This window comes from Carettochelys insculpta, chromosome 27, assembly GCF_033958435.1.
Source record: "Carettochelys insculpta isolate YL-2023 chromosome 27, ASM3395843v1, whole genome shotgun sequence".
Classification (NCBI taxonomy): Eukaryota; Metazoa; Chordata; order Testudines; family Carettochelyidae; genus Carettochelys; species Carettochelys insculpta.
In genome coordinates, this window is record NC_134163.1 from 2,211,580 (window position 1) to 2,232,402 (window position 20,823).

Sequence of the window (20,823 nt, forward strand, 5' to 3'; positions counted from 1 at the left end):
CTCACTGCCTTTGGGCAGGACAGACCCAAGCCCATGAACACATACCCTGGTGCTCCTGAGTAATGCTTTGCGGATGAGCTTCATTTAAAACACTCGAATTTTTACACCCTTTACCTGTGGTCCTTTGTGGCTCTGGAGCTTGTGCCCCTTCAGTGCTCTTGGTTTCCCAGACACCCCAGGGCTAGAGCCTACTGACCCTGCAGAGCCAACCCACCTGGGAGAGAGCGAGCCGGTTCTGTTCTGGCCCAGCACGGCCAACACGAGTGGTTGCCTGCGCCCAAGCGGCAGGGGCGAATGTTGGTCTCACTTAAGCCCATGCACCTGCAAAGAGCTCATAAAGCTGCTCAGTGGGAGGAGGCAGAATTTGAAGATAATAGGGTAAAACAAAGATCTGTCGTCCTCGTGATCACTTTGGGCCTGATTCTCCTCCTCTTTATACTGCTTTTACACCTGCGTAACCCTGTTAACTCAATGGGACGACTCCCAATTTATACTGCTTTGTGTGTTGTATCCCCTGTCCAGTGTGCCTTGTGAGCTGAGCGCGTGGGCAGCTGCCCAGGAGAGGGTCAGGTCCTGCCCAGCTGGTTACCAGAGCTCCCACAGACAGCATCATGTGGTGCATATATGTACATGCCTCAGTGCACATAAAAAACGTATTCCCCCTATGGATTGACAAATATCAAGGGAACGCTGCCCTGATCCCTTTCATCTCTCCTGGGCTTTGAAGTGTGGATGCTCTCTGGCACAGAGACTGTTTCTCTGAGTTTAGAAAGGGCCTAGCACCTCACTGGAAATTAATAAATAGTAATAATCAATGAAGGCAGGATTCAACCTAGGGGACCTTTATTCCTGGCCAGGATGAATGACACAGAGAGAGTCCAGCGTGCCTCTCAGAGTCCCGTCAAATTTGTTCTGGTGGTAGGTTCGAACAAACCCATGTAGAGTTTAAGGCCAGAATAAGAGATCTGACTTCCTGCATAACACAAGCCATTGATTTTCACCCAGACCCCCCTGTATTAAACTCAAAGGCCTTAGTGAAACTCTATTTCATGGGTGTCCAACCTTTTGGCTTGCCTGGGCCGCACTGAGTGAAGAGGAATTGTATTGGGCCACATATAAAATATATGATATAGTTAAAGTATATAAATCACATAATAATGTTAAAAGTTTACGATCTTGTGGGGCCGCATTACAAGCTGTCCAGGGCCACATGCAGCCAGCGGGCCGCGGGTTGGACACGCCTGCTCTATTTCAATCCTAAGGTGGCTGGAGCAGGAGAGATCAAAGTGCCACCAGTGCCCAGTGACCAGGAGATGGAGAGGGACTGGTGAGATTAAATGCACGCAGATGGTCCCAAAAAGTGAACCACAGTGCATGGAAACAAGTATCAGAGGAGTAGCTGTGATACAGATACACAGCAAAAATAATGAGAAGTCCTGAGGCACCTTATAGACTTACGGATGTATTGGAGCGTAAGCTTTCATGGGCAAAGACCTGCTTCATCAGATGCGTGTCGTGAAAGCTTATGCTCCAATAAATGTTAGTCTATAAGGTGACACAAGACTTCTCGTTGCTGTGACTGCATGGAAAGGACACACACACACACACACACACACACTCTGCCCCAGTCCTTGTCCTTGTCCTTGTGAACTGAGCAATATTAGTGTGGTGCCTGACCCAATGGTGCCCTTTTCTACTCACTTTACAGAGCCGGGCCACTTTGCAAAGCCCCTGTGCCAGTGGCTTCTCACAGCTCTGCTTCTCAGCAGTTGGCAATGAGCAGTGGTGATGCCCTGTGCAGATGTGGACATGCTGCTGCTCTGAGGCATGATCACTTCAGCTGCATCCAGTGCCAGGGCCCAGTTTTCAGAAGAGCCTATCACTTCCCACTGAGGTCGACGACCCCTTCCTCCCCTGCCACTGAGAACAACAGGAGCGGCCCACACTGACTGCTCCAGAAAATGTGGCCCTTAGCTTCCCTGGAGGACAGGCCCAATGCCTGCCCCAGTCTTCAAAAGAACATCACTGGGACACACAGTGTAACCACTCCGGCCCCAGCAGGCAGAAGAAAGCTGACAACAGCAAAACTTCTGCACTAGCGAATGCCCACACAAGCAATAGTGACTGATCTAGCTAGAAAGATGCAAGTGCAAAGATCCCAGGTGCTGTGATCCAAACCCCCCTCAGGTGCAGGGAGAATTCAGAACAGCATTTGGACTTTGCAGGTTAGTAACGTGTATGTGAAATTTACAAGCCAGCGAGGTTCCCAGTGAGCTGCTAGCAAGGCCCCTAGGATCACAGGTCTGGTCTCCATTTGTTCTCCTGCCTCACACTTCACAAAGGCTCCTCAGAACAGACTTTACCTAAGCATCTGGAACTGGGCCACTCTGCCCCACCACACCAGGGGCAGGACTCACCCCTCTCTGTTCCTTACCGAGTGACCTGGAAACTCTGCTGAGCCCACACAGCTATTCCACAGTGGCCAGTGAAGAGAAACCATGGCACTGGAAACATCAGAGAGCAGAAACGACATGTTCCAGCCACTTGGGTTCTCCTGCCCACGATCCCAGGTACCACCTGCCTTTACACACAGGGTGGTGAAGCCCTGCCCCTCTGAGGTACACTGGTGAAGGCTGGGTGCAGGCACCAACTGGGAGTGGGAGTCTCCAGGCAGGCTGGTTCCAAGGAAGCATGGAACACAGAGATGGCAAAGCTCTATATGCACCTTGCAATCCAGCTGCCTTGCTTTGTTTGTGTTAATTATTCTGTTAAGGGTCTCCAGGTGCTTAGCAAAGAGGGAGAAAGCCCCTAGTATCCTTGTGAGGCATGTCAGGGATAGCCCGGAGAGCCCTTGATCTGTCACTGCGATGCAGGGGGCTGGAGCAAGCTGGCGCTGCTCAGCAATGGGACAGGAAGTGAGGCATTTCAAGGGGCCCAGGGAAGCAGCAGGTGAAAATCAGCTGAACAGAAGGGGGCAAATCTCCCAGCGCCTCCCCTTGTGATCCACTGGAGTCTGGAGACGAAACTCTGCCCTCAGTGACTCCCGGGACCTCCAATGGTTTCAACTGGCGTAAGCTGAAGTTTGGCCAGGACACCAGGGTTAAGCCTCCATCAGCACCACACACTTTGTTTTCACCTGTCCTCTGGATGAGCAGCTAATGGTGTCGCCAGGGCTGGCGTTAGCCTTGCTGGGACTAAGGCTACTGGCTAGGGAGGAATCCCTGGGGTTCCAGCCCTGGGTGCTGGGCTCAGGTTAGACCCCTACCTGGTGCTGAGTCCCTTAGGCTTCGTCCCATCTCCCCGGAGCAGCCAGACTTGGTCTGGCTCAGGCCTCAGTCCCTGCTCCTGGGGCCCTGTCACAATTGTTGTTGTCAGTGTGAGTCAAAGTGCAGTGCCACTTGAGCACTCCTGCCCTAGAGCCAAGCTGGGCCTGTGCCGCTAGCTGACACCTCTTGCTGCAGCTCCCAGGCCTTCTGCTACCCAGATACCAGCCTGGCTCAGCCCAGTTTGTTCTATGTGGCTTGGCCCCACTTGCTTTACACGGCTCAGTCCCGCTTGCTCTTTGTGACTTGGCCGCACTCATGCTACGCGGCTCAGCCTCACTCGCTGTACATGGCTTGGTCCCACTTGCTTTACACGGCTCGGCCCCACTCACTCTCTGTGGCTCGGCCCTGCTTATCATAGAATCATGGAATAGTAGGACTAGAAGAGACCTTGAGAAGTCATCAAGTTCAGCCTCCTGCCCCTATGGCAGGACCAAGCACTGTCTAGACCATCCCTGACAGACATTTATCTAATCTGTTCTTAAGTATCTCCAGTGATGGAGATTCTACAACCGCCCTTGGCAACTTATTCCACTGTTTGACCACCCTGACAGTTAGGAACTTTTTCCTAATGTCCAACCTAAACCTCCCTTGCTGCAGTTTAAGCCCGTTGCTTCTTGTTCTATCCTCAGAAGCCAAGAACAACAAGTTTTGTTCCCTCCTCCTTATGACACCCTTTTAGATACCTGAAAACCGCTATCATACTCCCCCTCAATCTTCTCTTTTGAAACCTAAAAAAGTCCAATTCTTTCAGCCTTGCTTCATAGGTCATGTTCGAGACCTTTGATTATTCTTGTGGCTCTTTTCTGGACCCTCTCCAATTTCTCCACATCTTTCTTGAAATGCGGTGCCCAGAACTGGACACAATACTCCAGCTGAGGCCTAACCAGTGCAGAGTAGAGCGGTAGAATGACTTCTCGTGTCTTGTTCACAACACACCTGTTAATGCATCCTAGAATCATGTTTGCATGTTTTGCAACAGCATCACACTGTTGACTCATGTTTAGCTTGTGGTCCACTGTAACCCCTGCATCCCTTTCTGTCATACTCCTTCCTAGACAGTCGCTTCCCATTCTGTATGTACAAAACTGATTGTTCCTTCCTAGGTGAAGCCCTTTGCATTTGTCTTTATTAAACTTCATCCTGTTTACCTCAGACCATTTCTCCAATTTGTCCAGATCATTTTGAATTTTGACCCTATCCTCCAAAGCAGTTGCATAAGAACATAAGAACATAAGAATGGCCATACTGGGTCAGACCAAAGGTCCATCCAGCCCAGTATCCCGTCTGCTGACAGTGGCCAATGCCAGGTGCCCCAGAGAAGGAGAACAGAAGACAATGATCAAGTGATTTATCTCCTGCCATCCATCTCCTGCCCTTGTTCTGAAGGCTAGGGCACCATACTTTACCCCTGGCTAATACCCATTTATGGACCTAACCTGCAAAAATTTATCGAGCTCTTTTTTAAACCCTAATAGAGTCCTGGCCTTCACAGCCTCCTCCGGCAAGGAGTTCCACAGGTTGACTGTGTGCTGTGTGAAGAAAAATTTCCTTTTATTAGTTTTGAACCTACTACCCATCAATTTCATTTGGTGTCCCCTAGTTCTTGTATTATGGGAAAAGGTAAATAATTTTTCTATATTCACTTTCTCCACACCATTCATGATTTTATATACCTCTATCATATTGCCGCTCAATCGCCTCTTTTCCAGACTGAAAAGTCCCAGTCTCTCTAGCCTCTCCCCATATGGGACCCGTTCCAAACCCCTAATCATCTTAGTTGCCCTTTTCTGAACCTTTTCTAATGCCAATATATCTTTTTTGAGGTGAGGAGACTACATCTGCACACAGTACTCAAGATGTGGGCGTACCATAGTTTTATATAGGGGAAGTATGATATCTTTTGTCTTATTATCTATCCCTTTTTTAATAATTCCTAACATCCTATTTGCTCTACTAACTGCTGCTGCACACTGCGTGGATGTCTTCAGAGAACTATCCACTATAACTCCAAGATCCCTTTCCTGATCTGTCGTAGCTAAATTTGACCCCATCATGTTGTACGTGTAATTTGGGTTATTTTTTCCAATGTGCATTGCCTCACACTTACCCACATTAAATTTCATTTGCCATTTTGCTGCCCAATCACTCAGTTTGCTGAGATCTTTTTGTAGTTCTTCACAATCCCTTTTGGTTTTGACTGTCCTGAACAACTTGGTGTCATCTGCAAACTTTGCCGCCTCACTGCTTACCTCATTTTCTAGATCATTGATGAACAAGTTGAACAGGATCGGTCCCAGGACTGACCCCTGGGGAACACCACTAGTTACCCCCCTCCATTGTGAAAATTTACCATTTATTCCAACCCTTTGTTTTCTGTCTTTTAACCAATTCCCGATCCATGAAAGGATCTTTCCTCCTAACCCATGACCACCTAATTTACATAAAAGCCTTTGGTGTGGGATCGTGTCAAAGGCTTTCTGGAAATCTAGGTATATTATGTCCACTGGGTGCCCCTTGTCCGCATGTTTATTAACCCCTTCAAAGAATTCTAATAGATTAGTTAGACACGACTTCCCTCTGCAGAAACCATGCTGACTTTTGCCCAACAATTCGTGCTCTTCTACGTGCCTTGCAATTTTATTCTTTACTATTGTTTCTACTAATTTGCCTGGTACTGATGTTAGACTTATCGGTCTATAATTGCCAGTGTCTCCTCTAGAGCCTTTTTTAAATATTGGCGTTATATTGGCCGTCTTCCAGTCATTGGGTACCGAAGCGGATTTAAAGGATAGGTTACAAACCACTGTTAATAACTCCGCAATTTCACATTTGAGTTCTTTCAGAACCCTTGGGTGAATACCGTCTGGTCCTGGAGACTTGTTACTATTCAGCTTATCAATTAACTCTAAAACCTCCTCTAACGTCACTTCAATCTGGGAGAGTTCCTCAGATTTGTCAGCTAAAAAGGCTGGCTCAGATTTAGGAACCTCTGTAACATTCTCAGCCGTGAAGACTGAAGCAAAGAAATCATTTAATCACTCCGCAATGGCACTGTCTTCCTTGATCGCTCCTTTTATATCTTTATCGTCCAAGGGCCCCACTGCTTTTTTAGCGGGCTTCCTGCTTCTAATGTATTTAAAAAACATTTTACTATAATTTTTTGAATTTTTGACTAGCTGTTCCTCAAAATCTTTTTCGGCTTTTCTTACTACATTATGACACTTAATTTGGGAGTGTTTGTGTTCCTTTCTATTTTCCTCACTAGGATTTGACTTCCACTTTTTAAAAGCTGCCCTTTTCTCTCTCACTGCCTTTTTAACATGGCTGTTTAGCCATGGTGGTTCTTTGTTAGGTCTCTTACTGTGTTTTTTTATTTGGGGTATACATTTAAGTTGGGCCTCTAGTATGGTGTCTTTAAACAGTTTCCATGCAGCTTCCAGGGATTTTAGTTTAGTTACTCTACCTTTTAGTTTCTGTTTAACTAGCTTCCTCATTTTAGTGTAATTCCCCTTTTTGAAATTAAATGCCGGAGTGTTTGACCACTGCGGTGTTCTTCCCAACACAGGAATATTAAAAGTTATTATATTGTGGTCACTATTTCCAAGCAGTCCAGTAACAGTTACCTCTTGGACCAGACCCTGCGTTCCAGTCAGGACTAGATCGAGAATTGACTCTCCCCTTGTGGATTCCTGTACTAGCTGCTCCAAGAAGCAGTCATTTAAGGCATCAAGAAATTTAATCTCTGAATCCCGTCCTGAGGTGACATGTACCCAATCAATATGGGGATAATTGAAGTCTCCTATTACTGTGTTTTTTATTTTGATAGCCTCTCTAATCTCCCTTAACATTTCAGCATCACTATCACTGTCCTGTTTATGTGGTCGGTAATATATTCCTAATGCCATATTCATATTAGAGGAATGAATTGTTATCCATCATGATTCTATGGAACATTTTGATTCCTTTAGGATTTTTGCTTCATTTGATTCTATATTATCCTTCACATGTAGTACCACTCCGCCACCCGCACGACCTGTTCTGTCTTTCCGATATAATTTATATCCCGGTATGATAGTGTCCCACTGATTGTCCTCATTCCACCATGTTTCTGTGATGCCTATTATGTCAACTTCCTCCTTTGATATGAGGTACTCCAGTTCACCCATCTTATTAGACAGACTCCTAGCATTTGTGTAAAAGCACTTTAAAAAACTACCACTATTTATATGTCCGCCTTTCACAGACACGTTGGATTTTTTTATATGCGATTGTTTCACATCTGATCTTGCCCATATATTATTTCCCACGTTCCCTGTCTGACTAACTTCTAGGGAATCCCTATCTATGGAGCCTCGTGTAAGAGAAGTCTCCGTCCGATCCAGGTGCTCCCCTGCACCAATCGGCTTTCCCCCACCTCTTAGTTTAAAAACTGCTCTACGACCTTTTTAATGTTTAATGCCAGCAGTCTGGATCCACCTTGATTCAGGTGGAGCCCATCATTCCTGTATAGGCTCCTCCTACCCCAAAAGTGTCCCCAGTTCCTAATAAATCTAAACCCCTCTTCCCTACACCATCGTCTCATCCACGCATTGAGAGTCTGAAGTTCTGCCTGTCTATCTGGCCCTGCGCGTGGAACTGGAAGCATTTCAGAGAATGCCACCATAGATGTTCTGTATTTCAGTCTCTTTCCTAGTAACCTAAATTTGGCCTCCAGAACATCTCTTCTACCCTTCCCTATGTCATTGGTACCGACATGTACCACGACCACCGGCTCCTCCCCAGCACTGCCCATAAGTCTGTCAAGATGCCTTGAGAGATCCGCAACCTTCGCACCAGGCAGGCAAGTCACCATACGGTTCTCCCGGTCATCACAAACCCAACTATCTATATTTCTAATGATCGAATCCCCCGCTACTAAAACCTGCTTCTTCCTAACAGCTGGCGCTCCCTCCCCTGGAGAAGTATCCTCGGCATGAGAGGATACAATAGCACCCTCTGGAAGGAGGGTCCCACCTATGGGATGGTTTCCCTCTGCTCCCATTGACTGCTCTCCTTCCCTGAGCCTTTCTTCCTCTGTAACAGCATCAGGACTGTCAGATTGGAGGTGGGACAGCCCTACTATGTCCCGAAAAGTCTCATCAACAAACACCTCTGCCTTCCTTAGCTCCTCCAGTTCAGCCACCCTGGCCTCCAAAGCATGCACTCGGTCTCTGAGAGCCAGGAGCTCCTTGCATCGAGCGCACACATACGCCACCCGCCCACAGGGTAGGTAGTCATACATATTGCACTCAACACAATAAACAGGATAGCCCCCACTCTGCTGCTGGGCTTCTGCCTCCATTTCCTACTCTAATTATATATGAGGGTTTAATTAAATGTTTCAGATAGAGGTTGTTATAAAGGATTTAAGTTTAAGGGCAATAGAAGTCACTGGCTCCCTCCAAGCTTCCCCTCTAATCTCCCCTCTCTAAACTCCCTCCTGTTAGCACTCACCCCGGTCGCAAAGCTCCCTGGTCGCTTACTAGCGGGGTTTAAGTGCTCAGCCTCCCTAATAGCTCCTCCCTCTGCCTACAGCTCAGCCAATCAGCACACGGTGTTTCGATTCAAACCTAATCAAGACTCACAGCTTCCAACTGCCTGCCTGAGCACATGGCCTTTCAAACAAACACTCAGCTCAGCACTCAACTCCAAACAAACAAACAAACACAAGCCCAGAACCCCCAAACTAAACTGCAACCCCTCCCAGCTTGGTATCATCTGCAAACTTAATAAGCGTACTTTCTATGCCAATGTCTAAATCATTGATGAAGATACTGAACAGAACCAGTCCCAAAAACGACTCCTGTGGAGCCCCACTTGTTATACTTTTCCAGCAGGCTTGAGAACCATTAATAACTACTCCCTGAGTACATTTATCCACCCAGTTTTGCACCCACCTTATAGTAGCCCCATGTAAGGTGTATTTGCCTAGTTTATTGATAACAATATCATGCAAGACTGTATCAAATGCCTTACTAACATCTAGGTGTACCACATCCATTGCTTCTCCCTTATCCACAAGGCTTGTTGTCCTGTCAAGGAAAGCTATCAGATGGGTTAGACATGATTGGGCTTGTTTAGTTTGGAAAAGAGAAGATTGAGGGGCGACACAGTTTTCAGGTATCTAAAAGGGTGTCATAAGGAGGAGGGAGAAAACTTGTTCTTTTTGGACTCTGAGGATAGAGCAAGAGGCAGTGGACTTAAACTGCAGCAAGGGAGGTTTAGGTTAGACATTAGGACAAGGTTCCTAACTGTCAGGGTGGTCAAACAGTGGAATAAGTTGCCAAGGGAGGTTGTGGAATCTCCATCACTGGAGATATTTAAGAACAGGTTAGATAGATTCTACCAGGGATGGTTTAGACAGTGCTTGGTCCTGCCATTGGGGCAGTGGGCTGGACTCGATGGCCTCTCGAGGTCCCTTCCAGCCCTAGCATTCTATGATTCTATGATTTATTCTTTACAAATTCATGCTGGCTGCTCCCTATCACCTTACGTGTAGGAAGTCCTAGACCACCCGGCCCTTGGCCTAGGGCGGTCGGCAACCAAAGAGGGGTTGCAACACCGGCCCACACTCAGTTGGGGCAGTCAGCAGTTCCCAGTGCAATACAATACAGGCCCCAGCCCCTCCGTCCAGGGCGGGGCAGCAGTTCAAATAGCAGTACAAGCCCAGCCCAGCCCTCAGTCCAGGGCAGGGCAGCAGGGTAAGGAGGTTTAAGCACAGGCCCAGCGCAGGCTGGCCCTGCCAAAGAGGGGGTAGGGGGTCGCAGGCCCTCCCACTCCACTGCGACCCGGCCTGGGGCCCTGGGGGTCGCTCACACACGACCACGGCAGTGGGGATCCAGGTCGCAACACGCTGCCATGGGTTCGGGAGCGTCGTTCCCCAGGCCACTTCCTACCTCTACCTCCACTGGCAGAAGGTCCCAGTCCATCTGGTCAGGGAGTCCCTCTAGGTCGGTCTCCTCCAGGTCATCCACCTTTGGGGGCTCCGGCCAGTCGCCCATCTCAATGTCATTGGGGTAGTCGGGTGGCGGTAGCACGGGGGACCCGCGGCGATCCTGGGCCTGAGGGCTACGGCGGTCCGCTGGGCCTCTGTGGCAGGCCGCTCCTGGGGCTTCTTCCCAGGCGGGGGTTTCCGCCGGCGTGAAGGTCCTGGCAGGTCTGGTAAGTCCGGGTAGTCCCCCTTGGGCATCTGGATTCGGGGTTGTTGGGAGCCACTGGGGGCTTGCTCCTCCAGCCTGGCCAGGCGGCAACAGGCCCTCTGCCCTGGGCGCCGGGGAGCTCGGGCAGGGACATCCTCCCTGCCCGGAGGCCCAGCCTTGAATGAGCCCTGAGCCCCGCCCTGGGCTCTTCTAGCCCTGGGCTCCGCCCTCTGAGGGGCGGGCCTCTGGTATCCTAGCTCCGGGCCCGCCCACCAGGGCCTCTTCACAGCCTCATCTGCCTCTGAGTCTGCGGGAGGCCATACTGACTCACTACATTACCACATTCCAAGTGTTTGCAGATAATTTCCTTAATTACTTGCTCCCTTATCTTTCCTGGCACAGAAGTTAAACTGACTGGTCTGTAGTAACAGAGAGGAAGCTGTGCTAGTCTATACACTATCAAAACAAAAAGCAGTCAAGTAGCACTTTAAAGACGAGCAAAATAGTTTATTAGGTGAGCTTTCGTGGGACAGACCCACTTCTTCAGACCAAGAAGTGGGTCTGTCCCACGAAAGCTCACCTAATAAACTATTTTGCTAGTTTTTAAAGTGCTACTTGACTGCTTTTTGTTTTGACTGGTCTGTAGTTTCCTGTGTTGTTCTTATTCCCCTCTTTATAGATGGGCACTATATTTGCCTTTTTTCAGTCTTCAGGAATCTCTCCTGTCCCCCATGATTTTCCAAAGAGGATAGCTAAAGGCTCAGATACCTCTTCTATCAGCTCCTTGAGTATTCTAGGGTGCATTTCATCAGGCCCTGGTGACTTGCAGACATCTAACTTTTTTAAGTGATTTTTAACTTGTTCTTTTTATATTGTATCTTCTAAACCTACCCCTTTCCCACTAGCATTCACTATGTTAGGCATTCCTTCTTCAGACTTCTCAGTGAAGACTGAAACAAAGAAGTAATTAAGCATCTCTGCCATTTCCAAGTTTCCTGTTACTGTTTATCCCTCCTCACTGAGCAATGGCCCTTCCCTGTCCTTGGTCTTCCTCTTGCTTGTAATGTATTTATAAAAAGTCTTCTTGTTTCCATCTATGCCTGTAGCTAGTTTGAGCTCATTTTGTGCCTTTGCCTTTCTAATCTTGCCCTGCATTCCTGTGCTGTTTGCCTATATTCATCCTTTGTAATTTGTCCTAGTTTCCATTTTTATATGACTCCTTTTTTATTTTGAGATCATGCAAGATCTCCTGGTTAAGCCAAGGTGGTCTTTTGCCGCATTTTCTATCTTTCCTACTCAGCAGGATAGCTTGCTTTTGGGCCCTTAATAATGTACCTTTGAAGAACTGCCAACTATCCTCAGCTGTTTTTCCCCTCAGTCTTGCTTCCCATGGGACCTTACCTACCAGCTCTCTGAGTTTATGGAAATCTGTCTTCCTGAAATCCATTGTCTCTATTTTGTTGTTCTCCCTTCTACCCTTCTTAAAGTTGTGAACTCTACGATTTACACTGCTCGGCCCCGCTCGCTCTGTGCAGCTTGTCCCTGCTCAATTTACGCAGCTCAGCCCCGCTTGCTGACACAGCTTGGCCCCGCTCGCTCTATGTGGCTCAGCCCCGCTCGTTGTATACGGTTCAGCCCCATTGGCTTTACGCGGTTCAGCCCCATTTGCTTTAAACAGCACAGCCTCATTCACTTTACGTGGCTCGGCCCCATTCGCTTTACGCGGCTCAGCCCCATTCACTTTACGCAGTTCAGCCCCATTCACTTTACACAGCTTGGCCCCATTCGCTTTACATGGGCTCAGCCCCATTCGCTTTACGCGGCTCGGCCCCATTGTCTTTACGCGGACTCAGCCCCATTCCCATTACACAGCTTGGCCCCGTTCACTTTACGCGGCTCGGCCCTGTTCACTTCACACAAATGGGCCCCGTTCACTTTACACGACTCGGCCCCATTCGCCTTACATGGCTCATCCCCATTCACTTTACACGGCTCGGCTCTGTGAGCTTTGCGCAGCTCAGCCCCATTCGCTTTAGACGACTCGGCTCCGTTCGCCTTACGTGGCTCGGCCCCATTTGCTTTACACAGCTCAGTTCTGTTAGCTTTACGCAGCTCAGCCCCATTCGCTTTACACGACTCGTCCACGTTCACTTTACACAGCTCGGAGATTTCAACACAGTGCCCAGAGGATGGGGATCCATGTGACAGTCTCTTGCTGTTCCAGATGAACTCAGACAGGAAGCTGAGGACTGAATGGGCCAGGGAATCTCTCCCCTTTAAAAGGAGTCCCCCAAGCCAGCATGAGGCACCATGTGGTGAGCATGCAGGAGAAGCTTGTACAGCTGCTGCCCATGTTGTCCTCAGCCTGGGATTTGACTGTAGCACTGTCTGTCCAGCATCCTTCAACCTGGTCAACGGCAGAGGGGAGGTCAAAGGAAAAGTGTTTCAGTGAGTGATAGTCTTTGGCTCTCAGGGAGTCAGGGACAATGCAGTCCCCTTTCACCGCATGCCCAGCCCAGTCATCCTTTACAACCACTAAACCCAGAGCCAGCTGAAATCCCCTCTCACGTCCACCCATCTGACATCCCTCTTCCTCCCTCTCCCTCTGCTCATATGAATTCTCGGCTACCAGGTGCCCCTGAGCCGCCTTTTCCCTTCATTTTGATGCTCAGTAATTACTTGCCAATTTCAGGGGCCAGGGTTCTCGCCCAGCGAGGTGGTTCTAAGTTCCAGCAAATGGACCGTGAGCCTCACCGGTCTCATGAGGAGGAAGCTGCAGTATGGAATGAGAGCATCAGGCACTGGGAACCAGTGAACAGAGAGAGATTATTGTCTAGCTTCGAGAACAACAAGAAGTCCTGTGGCACCTTACAGACTAACAGATATTTTGGAGCATAAGCTTTCGTGGGCAAAGACCGGCTTCATCAGATGCATGAGTGGAGAGGTGGTTTCAGAGGGTTATTTAAAGAGTGGGGTCCCAGGAAGAGGGAGGGCCAGAGCTGACAAGGTCTATTCAGCAAGGTGAAAATGGCCCAGTGTCAACAGTACTTATCAAAAGAGGAAAAAACAAGTCAGATCAGACAGGGGGACGTGAGCCTTTGTCAGAGTCTAATGGGGAGATATTAGCACCCAGAGCAGAGAAGCTGCCTTTGTAAGCTGTGAGCCACTCCCAGTCTCTGTCTAATCTATGGTTAATGGAGTCAAATTTGCAAATAAATTGCAGCTCAGAGATTTCTCTCTCCATTTGATTTTTGAAATGTTTTTGTTTCAGAACTGTCACCCTTAAATCTGCCACTGAGTGTCCAGGGAGATTGAAGTGTTCCCCCACAGGCTTCTGTACGTTACCGTTCCTGATGTCTGATTTATGTCCATTTATTCTTTTACGGAGAGACTGTCCAGTCTGGCCAATGTAAATTGCAGTGGGGCATGGCTGGCACATGATGGCATATATCATATTAGTAGATGTGCAGGTAAAGGAGCCCCTGATGGTACAGTTGGTGTTAGGTCCTGTGATGATGTCACTGGTGTAGATATGTCAGCAGAGTTGGCAGCGAGGACTGTTGCAGGGGCTGGTTCCAGGCCTAGAGTCCCTGGTTTGTGATTTGTAGTGGCTGGTGAGGATTTGTTTAAGGCTGGCAGGCTGTCTGTAGGCGAGGACAGGCCTGCCTCCCACGGTCTGTGAGAGTGAAAGATCATTGTCCAGGATGGGTTGCAGATCACTGATGATGCGCTGGAGAAGCCTTAGGTGGGGGCTGTATGTGATGGATTGTCTAGCTATTATCCTCCTCTTCTCCATGTCCCCAAACACCAGGGCTGTGTCTACACGTGCCCCAAACTTCGAAATGGCCATGCAAATGGCCATTTCGAAGTTTACTAATGAAGCGCTGACATGCATATTCAGCGCTTCATTAGCATGCGGGCGGCAGCGGCGCTTCGAAATTGACGAGCCTTGCCGCCGCGCGGCGCGGCCAGACGGGGCTCCTTTTCGAAAGGACGCCACCTTCTTCGAAGTCCCCTTATTCCCATGAGCTCACGGGAATAAGGGGACTTCGAAGTAGGTGGCGTCCTTTCGAAAAGGAGCCCCGTCTGGATGCGCCGCGCGGCGGCAAGGCTCGTCAATTTCGAAGCGCCGCTGCCGCCCGCATGCTAATGAAGCGCTGAATATGCATGTCAGCGCTTCATTAGTAAACTTCGAAATGGCCATTTGCATGGCCATTTCGAAGTTTGGGGCACGTGTAGACGTAGCCCTGGAGTCCACTTCTGCGGTCAGTCTAGGCCCCATGCAGCCTGCTGCCATAACCGATCAGACCAGCCCGGGCAGACCCGTCTCACTGACATCTGCCTTCCTGCTAGGCTGTCTCAGATCACTCACATAGTTAGACCAGCGTCCTGGCTCCATGCACTACCAGCCAAGCGAGGCCGCTGGCCCAGCCACTCCCACCAGGCTGTCTGGTCCAGCCTGGCCCAGACTCTGTGCTCCTGAGGAAAGTTTTGCCACAATTTCTTTCATCAGCTCTCATCTCCTGCCACTGCCAGGCAGGAGAAACCGCCACACGCCGTAGTTAGTAGGAGACAGTGTAGCTGGTTAGCCGCTCCCTGGAGGATGACATCCTATCAGATGACACAGGCTACAGTGTCTGCTTCGGGCCCAGTCCTGCTCCCTTTGTTAGCCATGGGGGTTTTGCTGCTGCTGGATTGGGCTGGGCCCAGAAATATGGACGGTTCACCAGGGGGACAAATGTCCTACTCCCCTGCCTTGTCCCACTTCCCTCTGCTTCACTGTATCCCCTGCCCCAGCCTGTTATGGTTAACTGCCCCACCTTCCCCACACCCTGCACTGCAGAGGTGGCTGCTTATCTGCTTTGCACCGATGGCTGTGCTCCTGCCCTGGAGGCAGCTGCAGACCTGCACCTTGGGCCTGATGGGGGTGAGCTAAGAGGAGACGCTCCCCGCTGCAGTGTAGGATTTGCTTCCACCAAGATTCCTGCCTCACTTCTGAGCACGTTTGGTCTCCTTTCCCCCCATTGAGAATGGCCTCTCTGCTTGTGTGGTCCTGCCCAGCCCTGCCCTGCTCTTCAGGGCCCTTCTGCACTTGCTGCCTCTGTGGCACAAGGGGATGGAACTGGGCAGTGTCTTCCTGACCATACGGCCTCCTAAGGGAGGACAAGGGGATGTGGAGAGACAGCGTTAGCGAACTAGAACGATCAGCCTCACCTCTTCTCGCGACTCTGCCTTGAACTCCCGCTCCATCCCCCTACCACCCTCCTCCATACACCAGCTCGTGTTCTCTCCCCTGATCCAGAGCGCCCAGCCGGTGCAGGTTTCAGGTCTGCCTGCTCCCGCAGCGGGCGGGGGTCACAAGGAGTGCATTCTCACCCCAGCTCAGCTCCTGTCTGCGCTGGCCAGGGCAGAGCTGGCCCAGCCCTCGGTGGGTCTCTGCTGAGATGCTGGTAGGTCGAGTGGGCAGGAGGTCACTGTTTTCACCCCCCACTGAGATTGCAGCTAGCTGAACAGCTGAGTCTGGGACCCAGCCCTCTGCCTCCACCCACCTTCCCCCAGCACTTGTCCTGCAGTGGTGCATGGTACATGGTAGCCCCTCTGAGCCCCAAGGTGTAGATCAGCCCCATGTCTGAGCAGCAGCATGGTCTAGTGGTTGGGAGTTAGCGGGGGACTCGGGAGCCTGACAGGCCACCAGCTCTGCACCTGGCTGACTGGGTGGGGTTGGGTGAGTCTCTGCCATCTGCACCTCCCACCCTTTGTCTGACTGCCCTGTGTGACTCTCAGGCTCCGTGGGGCGGGGCTGTCTTGCTGAACAGTCACACTGTACGTAGCGTGGTGGGCTCAGGCTTGGCTGGGCACTCGGGGCATGGCCATCACATGGGGGTATTCTTGGGGCACAGGTGTGCACTGGCAGGAGAGTGAGTCACAGTCCCCTGGGCGCTGGGGTTCAGGACAGCGCTATCCCAGAGGAACAAGCCCCTCTCAGGCCAGAGGTCTGCACAGGTCTGCTGCCACCCCAGATTCTGCATCCCCTGGCGACTGTCTGGCCTGGGTGTCTCCGAAGCAAAGCTGACGCTGTTCTGGGTCCCTGACCCCTCGGAGAGCCTAGGACTTGCACAGAGTGAAGGGTATGAGGAGGGAGCCAGGGAAGGTGGCTCAGGGTGACTCTCCGTCATTTGAGCACCAGGCCCTCCCAGCCCGTGCTCTCACCTGCTCTTCTCTTGCAGGTGGTGTAAAGTCCTGTTCTCTCAACTGCCTGGCCGAGGGCTTCAACTTCTACACGGAGCGGGCAGCAGCCGTGGTGGATGGGACGCCCTGCCGGCAGGACTCCAATGACATCTGTGTCAATGGAGAGTGCAAGGTACCTGTGTCAGAGGGGTAGCTGTGTTAGTCTGGATCTGTAGCAGCAACGAAGGGTCCTGTGGCACCTTATAGACTAACAGAAAAGTTTAGAGCATGAGCTTTCGTGAGTTAACATCTGAAGAAGTGAGTTAACTCACGAAAGCTCAAGGTACCTGCTGAGCTGGAGGTGCTGGGATGGGGCGAGGGGTGCCCTGCAGCCACTCAGAGCCTGTCCCAGGGCGGTTCCTCCCTTGTGCCCTTCTTGCGTGCCTCGACTGTCTGTGGGAGAGCAGCTGCCCCCACGCAGCGGTTACAGAGCAGAGCCAGCTTCTCTGCCACTGGCCCTGCTCTGCTGCTGACTGTGACCTGGAGAAAGGCACCCTGCTTCTCCTGCCTAAGTTTCTCCCGCACCTGTAAGTGCTTAGTGGTCCAGTGTGACAGGCTCAGGCCTGAGGGTTTCCCACCACGTCAGAGGGTGAATGGGCAGCTGTGAAGGAGAAGCTAAAGCGTGTGATCGCAGCTCTGGGGAAGGTGCGAGGGAGGGACTTAGCTGGGCCTGAGAACCTCCTCCCCCAGAACTGCGAGTCTGGGAGGTTGGAGGCAGGCCCCCCGCTGCCCCCTCCCGCTGTCTCTGACTATGCTGTGACAGATCCCAGAGCACAGCAGAGGCCTGACAGGAACCAGCCCCTCACACGGGGGCTGCTAATTACAAGCACATGGTGCTGCCTCCTTCCTCCCTTTGAAGAGATCACAGTCTCCCTCCTCCCTGTCCTCCCTCAGAGCAGCTGCCTGATCTGCCTCTGGCAGAGGAACCTTCAGAATCAAGCCAGAGACTTGCTGGCCTGACCCTACACCTGCAGTGGGAGGTCCAGGACCCAGCAAGGTGAGGGGCCCACCTGGGTGGATGATGGATCCACTTCTCACCAGCTGTCCTGCCAGCTGCTGCTGAGCCAAGTCCCCCAGATGCCTGGGCCAGCACTGGCACTTGGGGAGTTTCTCTGCCTGGGCCTGGAGCCAGCATTAGCCACTGCAGGACCACAGAGATCTGGGGCGCTGCCTTGGCGGTGTGAAACCCAGCCGGGCTGTGGAGCGACTGGTCTGCAACCTCCCCAGGCAGGGAGCGTGGGCTCCCTCACTGCATCCTCTCTGTCCTAGGCCCTCCACAGCCCATCACCCAGGGCCTGAGTGCTTGGGACACCTGTGGGGAGAGGCAGATTTCATCCTGGGGCTCCATATTCACTCCTCTTTCCCTCGAGAGCCTCCGGGGTGCCATAAAGATAGGGGAGCCATGCAAAGCCTCCGTGGGGCAAAGAGGTGGGAGTGAAATGGAGGTACAGGTGCAGTCTGTGCTCACACCCCCAGCCACTGCATGCCCACGGTCCAGCGGTGAGGCCAGACAATCACCCTGCTCTTTCCCTCCAGCACGTGGGCTGTGACCGCATCCTCGGCTCAGACTTGAAGGAAGACAAGTGCCGGGTGTGTGGGGGAGACGGGAGCACCTGCGAGACTATCGAAGGGATCTTCAACCAGTCCCTGCCCGAGGGGGGTAAGGACCGTGCTGCACAGCAGGGAGATGGCAGGGCCTCATTTACCCGCCCATCGTTTCCTTCTGCTGCATCACCTTTAGCTCAGGAGATCAGGGGTTGATTATGCCTGGGAGCTCCCTGAGGTGGAGGTAGGGCACATCCCTGGGCTCCCCCAGGTTTTGGGAGGCTCAGGTACACCTGTGGCTTCCAGGGATGGTGGGGGTTGGGTACATCCATGGATTTCCTTAGGTTTTGGGGGATCAGGTACACCTGTGGCTCCCTGGGATGCAGGGGTTGGGCATACCTGTGTGCTCCCCATGATGCTTGGGGGTCCAGTACACCCATGGAATCACCGCTGGTTCCCCACCCTGGCATTTCCAGTGTGGGTAATTGGGGCCAGCTAGTCATATAAAGCACTGCTAGACCCTGACTCTGCCATTCCAGGAGACAGGAAAGTTTTCCTGATTTCAGTTTCCCTGAAATCAGTTAATAGCTACCCCCACCAAATGTACAAACTCCCCTTTCAGGAAAGAAATCACTTGCAATCTCTTCCGTGAGGGCAAATCTCTGTCCCCTGACCTCCTTTTCCCAAGGAGTTGGAAAGAAACAACAAGAGCACCCCACAGAGAACAATTCTGGGACCCGTGAACTCTCTGGCAGTATGTCTGCAGCCAGGCATGTAGTTTCAAGCCCCTGTAGGGCACAAAGGATCAACCAGTATGCGTTAACAAAGAGAAAGCACTTTTATTATTAAAATAAGACTATCTTTGCAAGCTGTGTAAGTGGCTTGGTCTTAAAAAGCCATGAATGAAGGAAAACACAGGGGTTTTTTCCTGGGTCAGATTCTTTGTTATAGGAGAGAACAAAAGAAACAATTAACTAGCTCAGACATAATTTCTAAACCCCAAACAATGAGAACAATGAACATTATGCGATTATCTAAACTTTTCCCTACCTCCACATTCTGATGAGCCCAGGGGATCTGTTTTGGAAAGCTCATTTCTTCCCTCCATTCCTGGAGGAGATCCCCCATCTTTCTCTCCCTGTCACTAACAAAGGAGCTGCTGATGTGATTCAGTTTCAGGTTTGAATTCTTCTGTTAGCTCCTATAGGCTTTTTGCTACATTCCCCCAAACGCCATCCTTTGGAGGCTGGCCAGCTTCAGAGCAGGTAGCTGAACCCTTTCCTAGCTCGCCAGGTAAATTTAGGCTTTCCTTTGCAGCTCTCATTCATAACATGTGCATCCCCTGGAAATGAGGGGTCGGGCACACCCAGAGGTTCCCCAAGGTTTTAGGGGCTCAGGTACCCCTGGGAGGGTTCCCTGAGGTTGGGGGGGGGTCAAGTACACCCGTGGCTTCCTGGTTGGGTTCCCTGCTAACCCCACACACTGGGGCTGTCTTCCAGGTTACGAGGAAGTGATCTGGATCCCCAAGGGCTCAGTGCACATTGACATCCGGGAGCTGAACCTCTCTCTCAACTACCTGGGTGAGAAGCAGCAGGGTCTGCTGTACAATGGTGCCACTAGGCACAGAGGACACCCGTGTAATCCAGGCAGATGCCCTTTCAAGGCCAAGGCAGCCCTCCCTGGGGAAGACCTTGGGGTGCTGGGTGGGTGCCCGGCGGCAGCAGGAGGATGAACTGTTCTCCACACAAGGTAGCTTTACCCCTTCCCCAGGAGGTGGCACTTTCTGGCAAAGCTGTGGTGCTTGGCAGGGTTTGGAGGGCACCATGTGGCAGCTGTTTTGGAGCCAGTGGTGTACCCACGTGTGCCATAGATGGTCCCTGTCTTGCTGCAGCTCCACATCCATTCAGCAACGTAACCCAACACAGCGCCCTGGCCAGTGTTCCACTGGGCATTAAAAATCATTAAAAATCGACTGTCTTGAGTTTTGCTCAGGCTCCGCTTTCCAGTCAGACCCCACAGGGCTTCTCGATTCTCTCAAGCCATTGGCAGCAGTTACAGCGAGGGGAGGCCAGGAGGGGAATGCAGCAGCAACAGCATAAACATCACCTGGCAGGGCACCTGCAGCTCCACCAGGGCAGCATGAGCCAGCCCCTGCACTGAGCCCCTAAAGCTGGGCTTTCCCTGCAGGTCTCCCGGGGGAGCTGATTTATTCCCAGGGCCAGTGCTGGTGCCAGACAGGCTGGGGTTTCCCTCATGGGGAGCAGGAGTCACTAACAGAGTCTGTGATGGTGCCAGACCCAAGTAAAGGATCCTTTGGGCTGGCTCCTGTGTGCTGGTTCTGGGGAACCCCAGACCTGGATCAGAACCTGCCCTGGTGTCAGACAGAGCAGGGCCTGCCCAGTCCATCTGAAATGATTTTTGGTGCATACCCATCACCTGGGCTGATCCTGGCTAAGAGGCAGGCTGGGATCTCACACCCGTCTCTAGTGGGGCCCTCCTGGGACACTTGTGAGCCCATTGTGCCTGGGGAAAGGGTGGGTATGTGC

The 20,823-nt window shown here is 51.4% G+C and overlaps 1 protein-coding gene across 2 annotated transcripts in view; it reads left to right on the forward strand.

The window, feature by feature from the left end:
• Positions 1–20,823, forward strand: part of ADAMTS10 (ADAM metallopeptidase with thrombospondin type 1 motif 10) — a 149,214-nt gene that overhangs the window by 101,326 nt on the left and 27,065 nt on the right. For both annotated transcript variants that reach the window (XM_074978344.1, XM_074978345.1), the window contains exons 16-18: positions 16,732–16,865; positions 18,269–18,392; positions 19,777–19,857. In XM_074978344.1, coding sequence (XP_074834445.1) covers positions 16,732–16,865; positions 18,269–18,392; positions 19,777–19,857 — 339 coding nt within the window. The remainder of the gene's footprint in view (positions 1–16,731; positions 16,866–18,268; positions 18,393–19,776; positions 19,858–20,823) is intronic.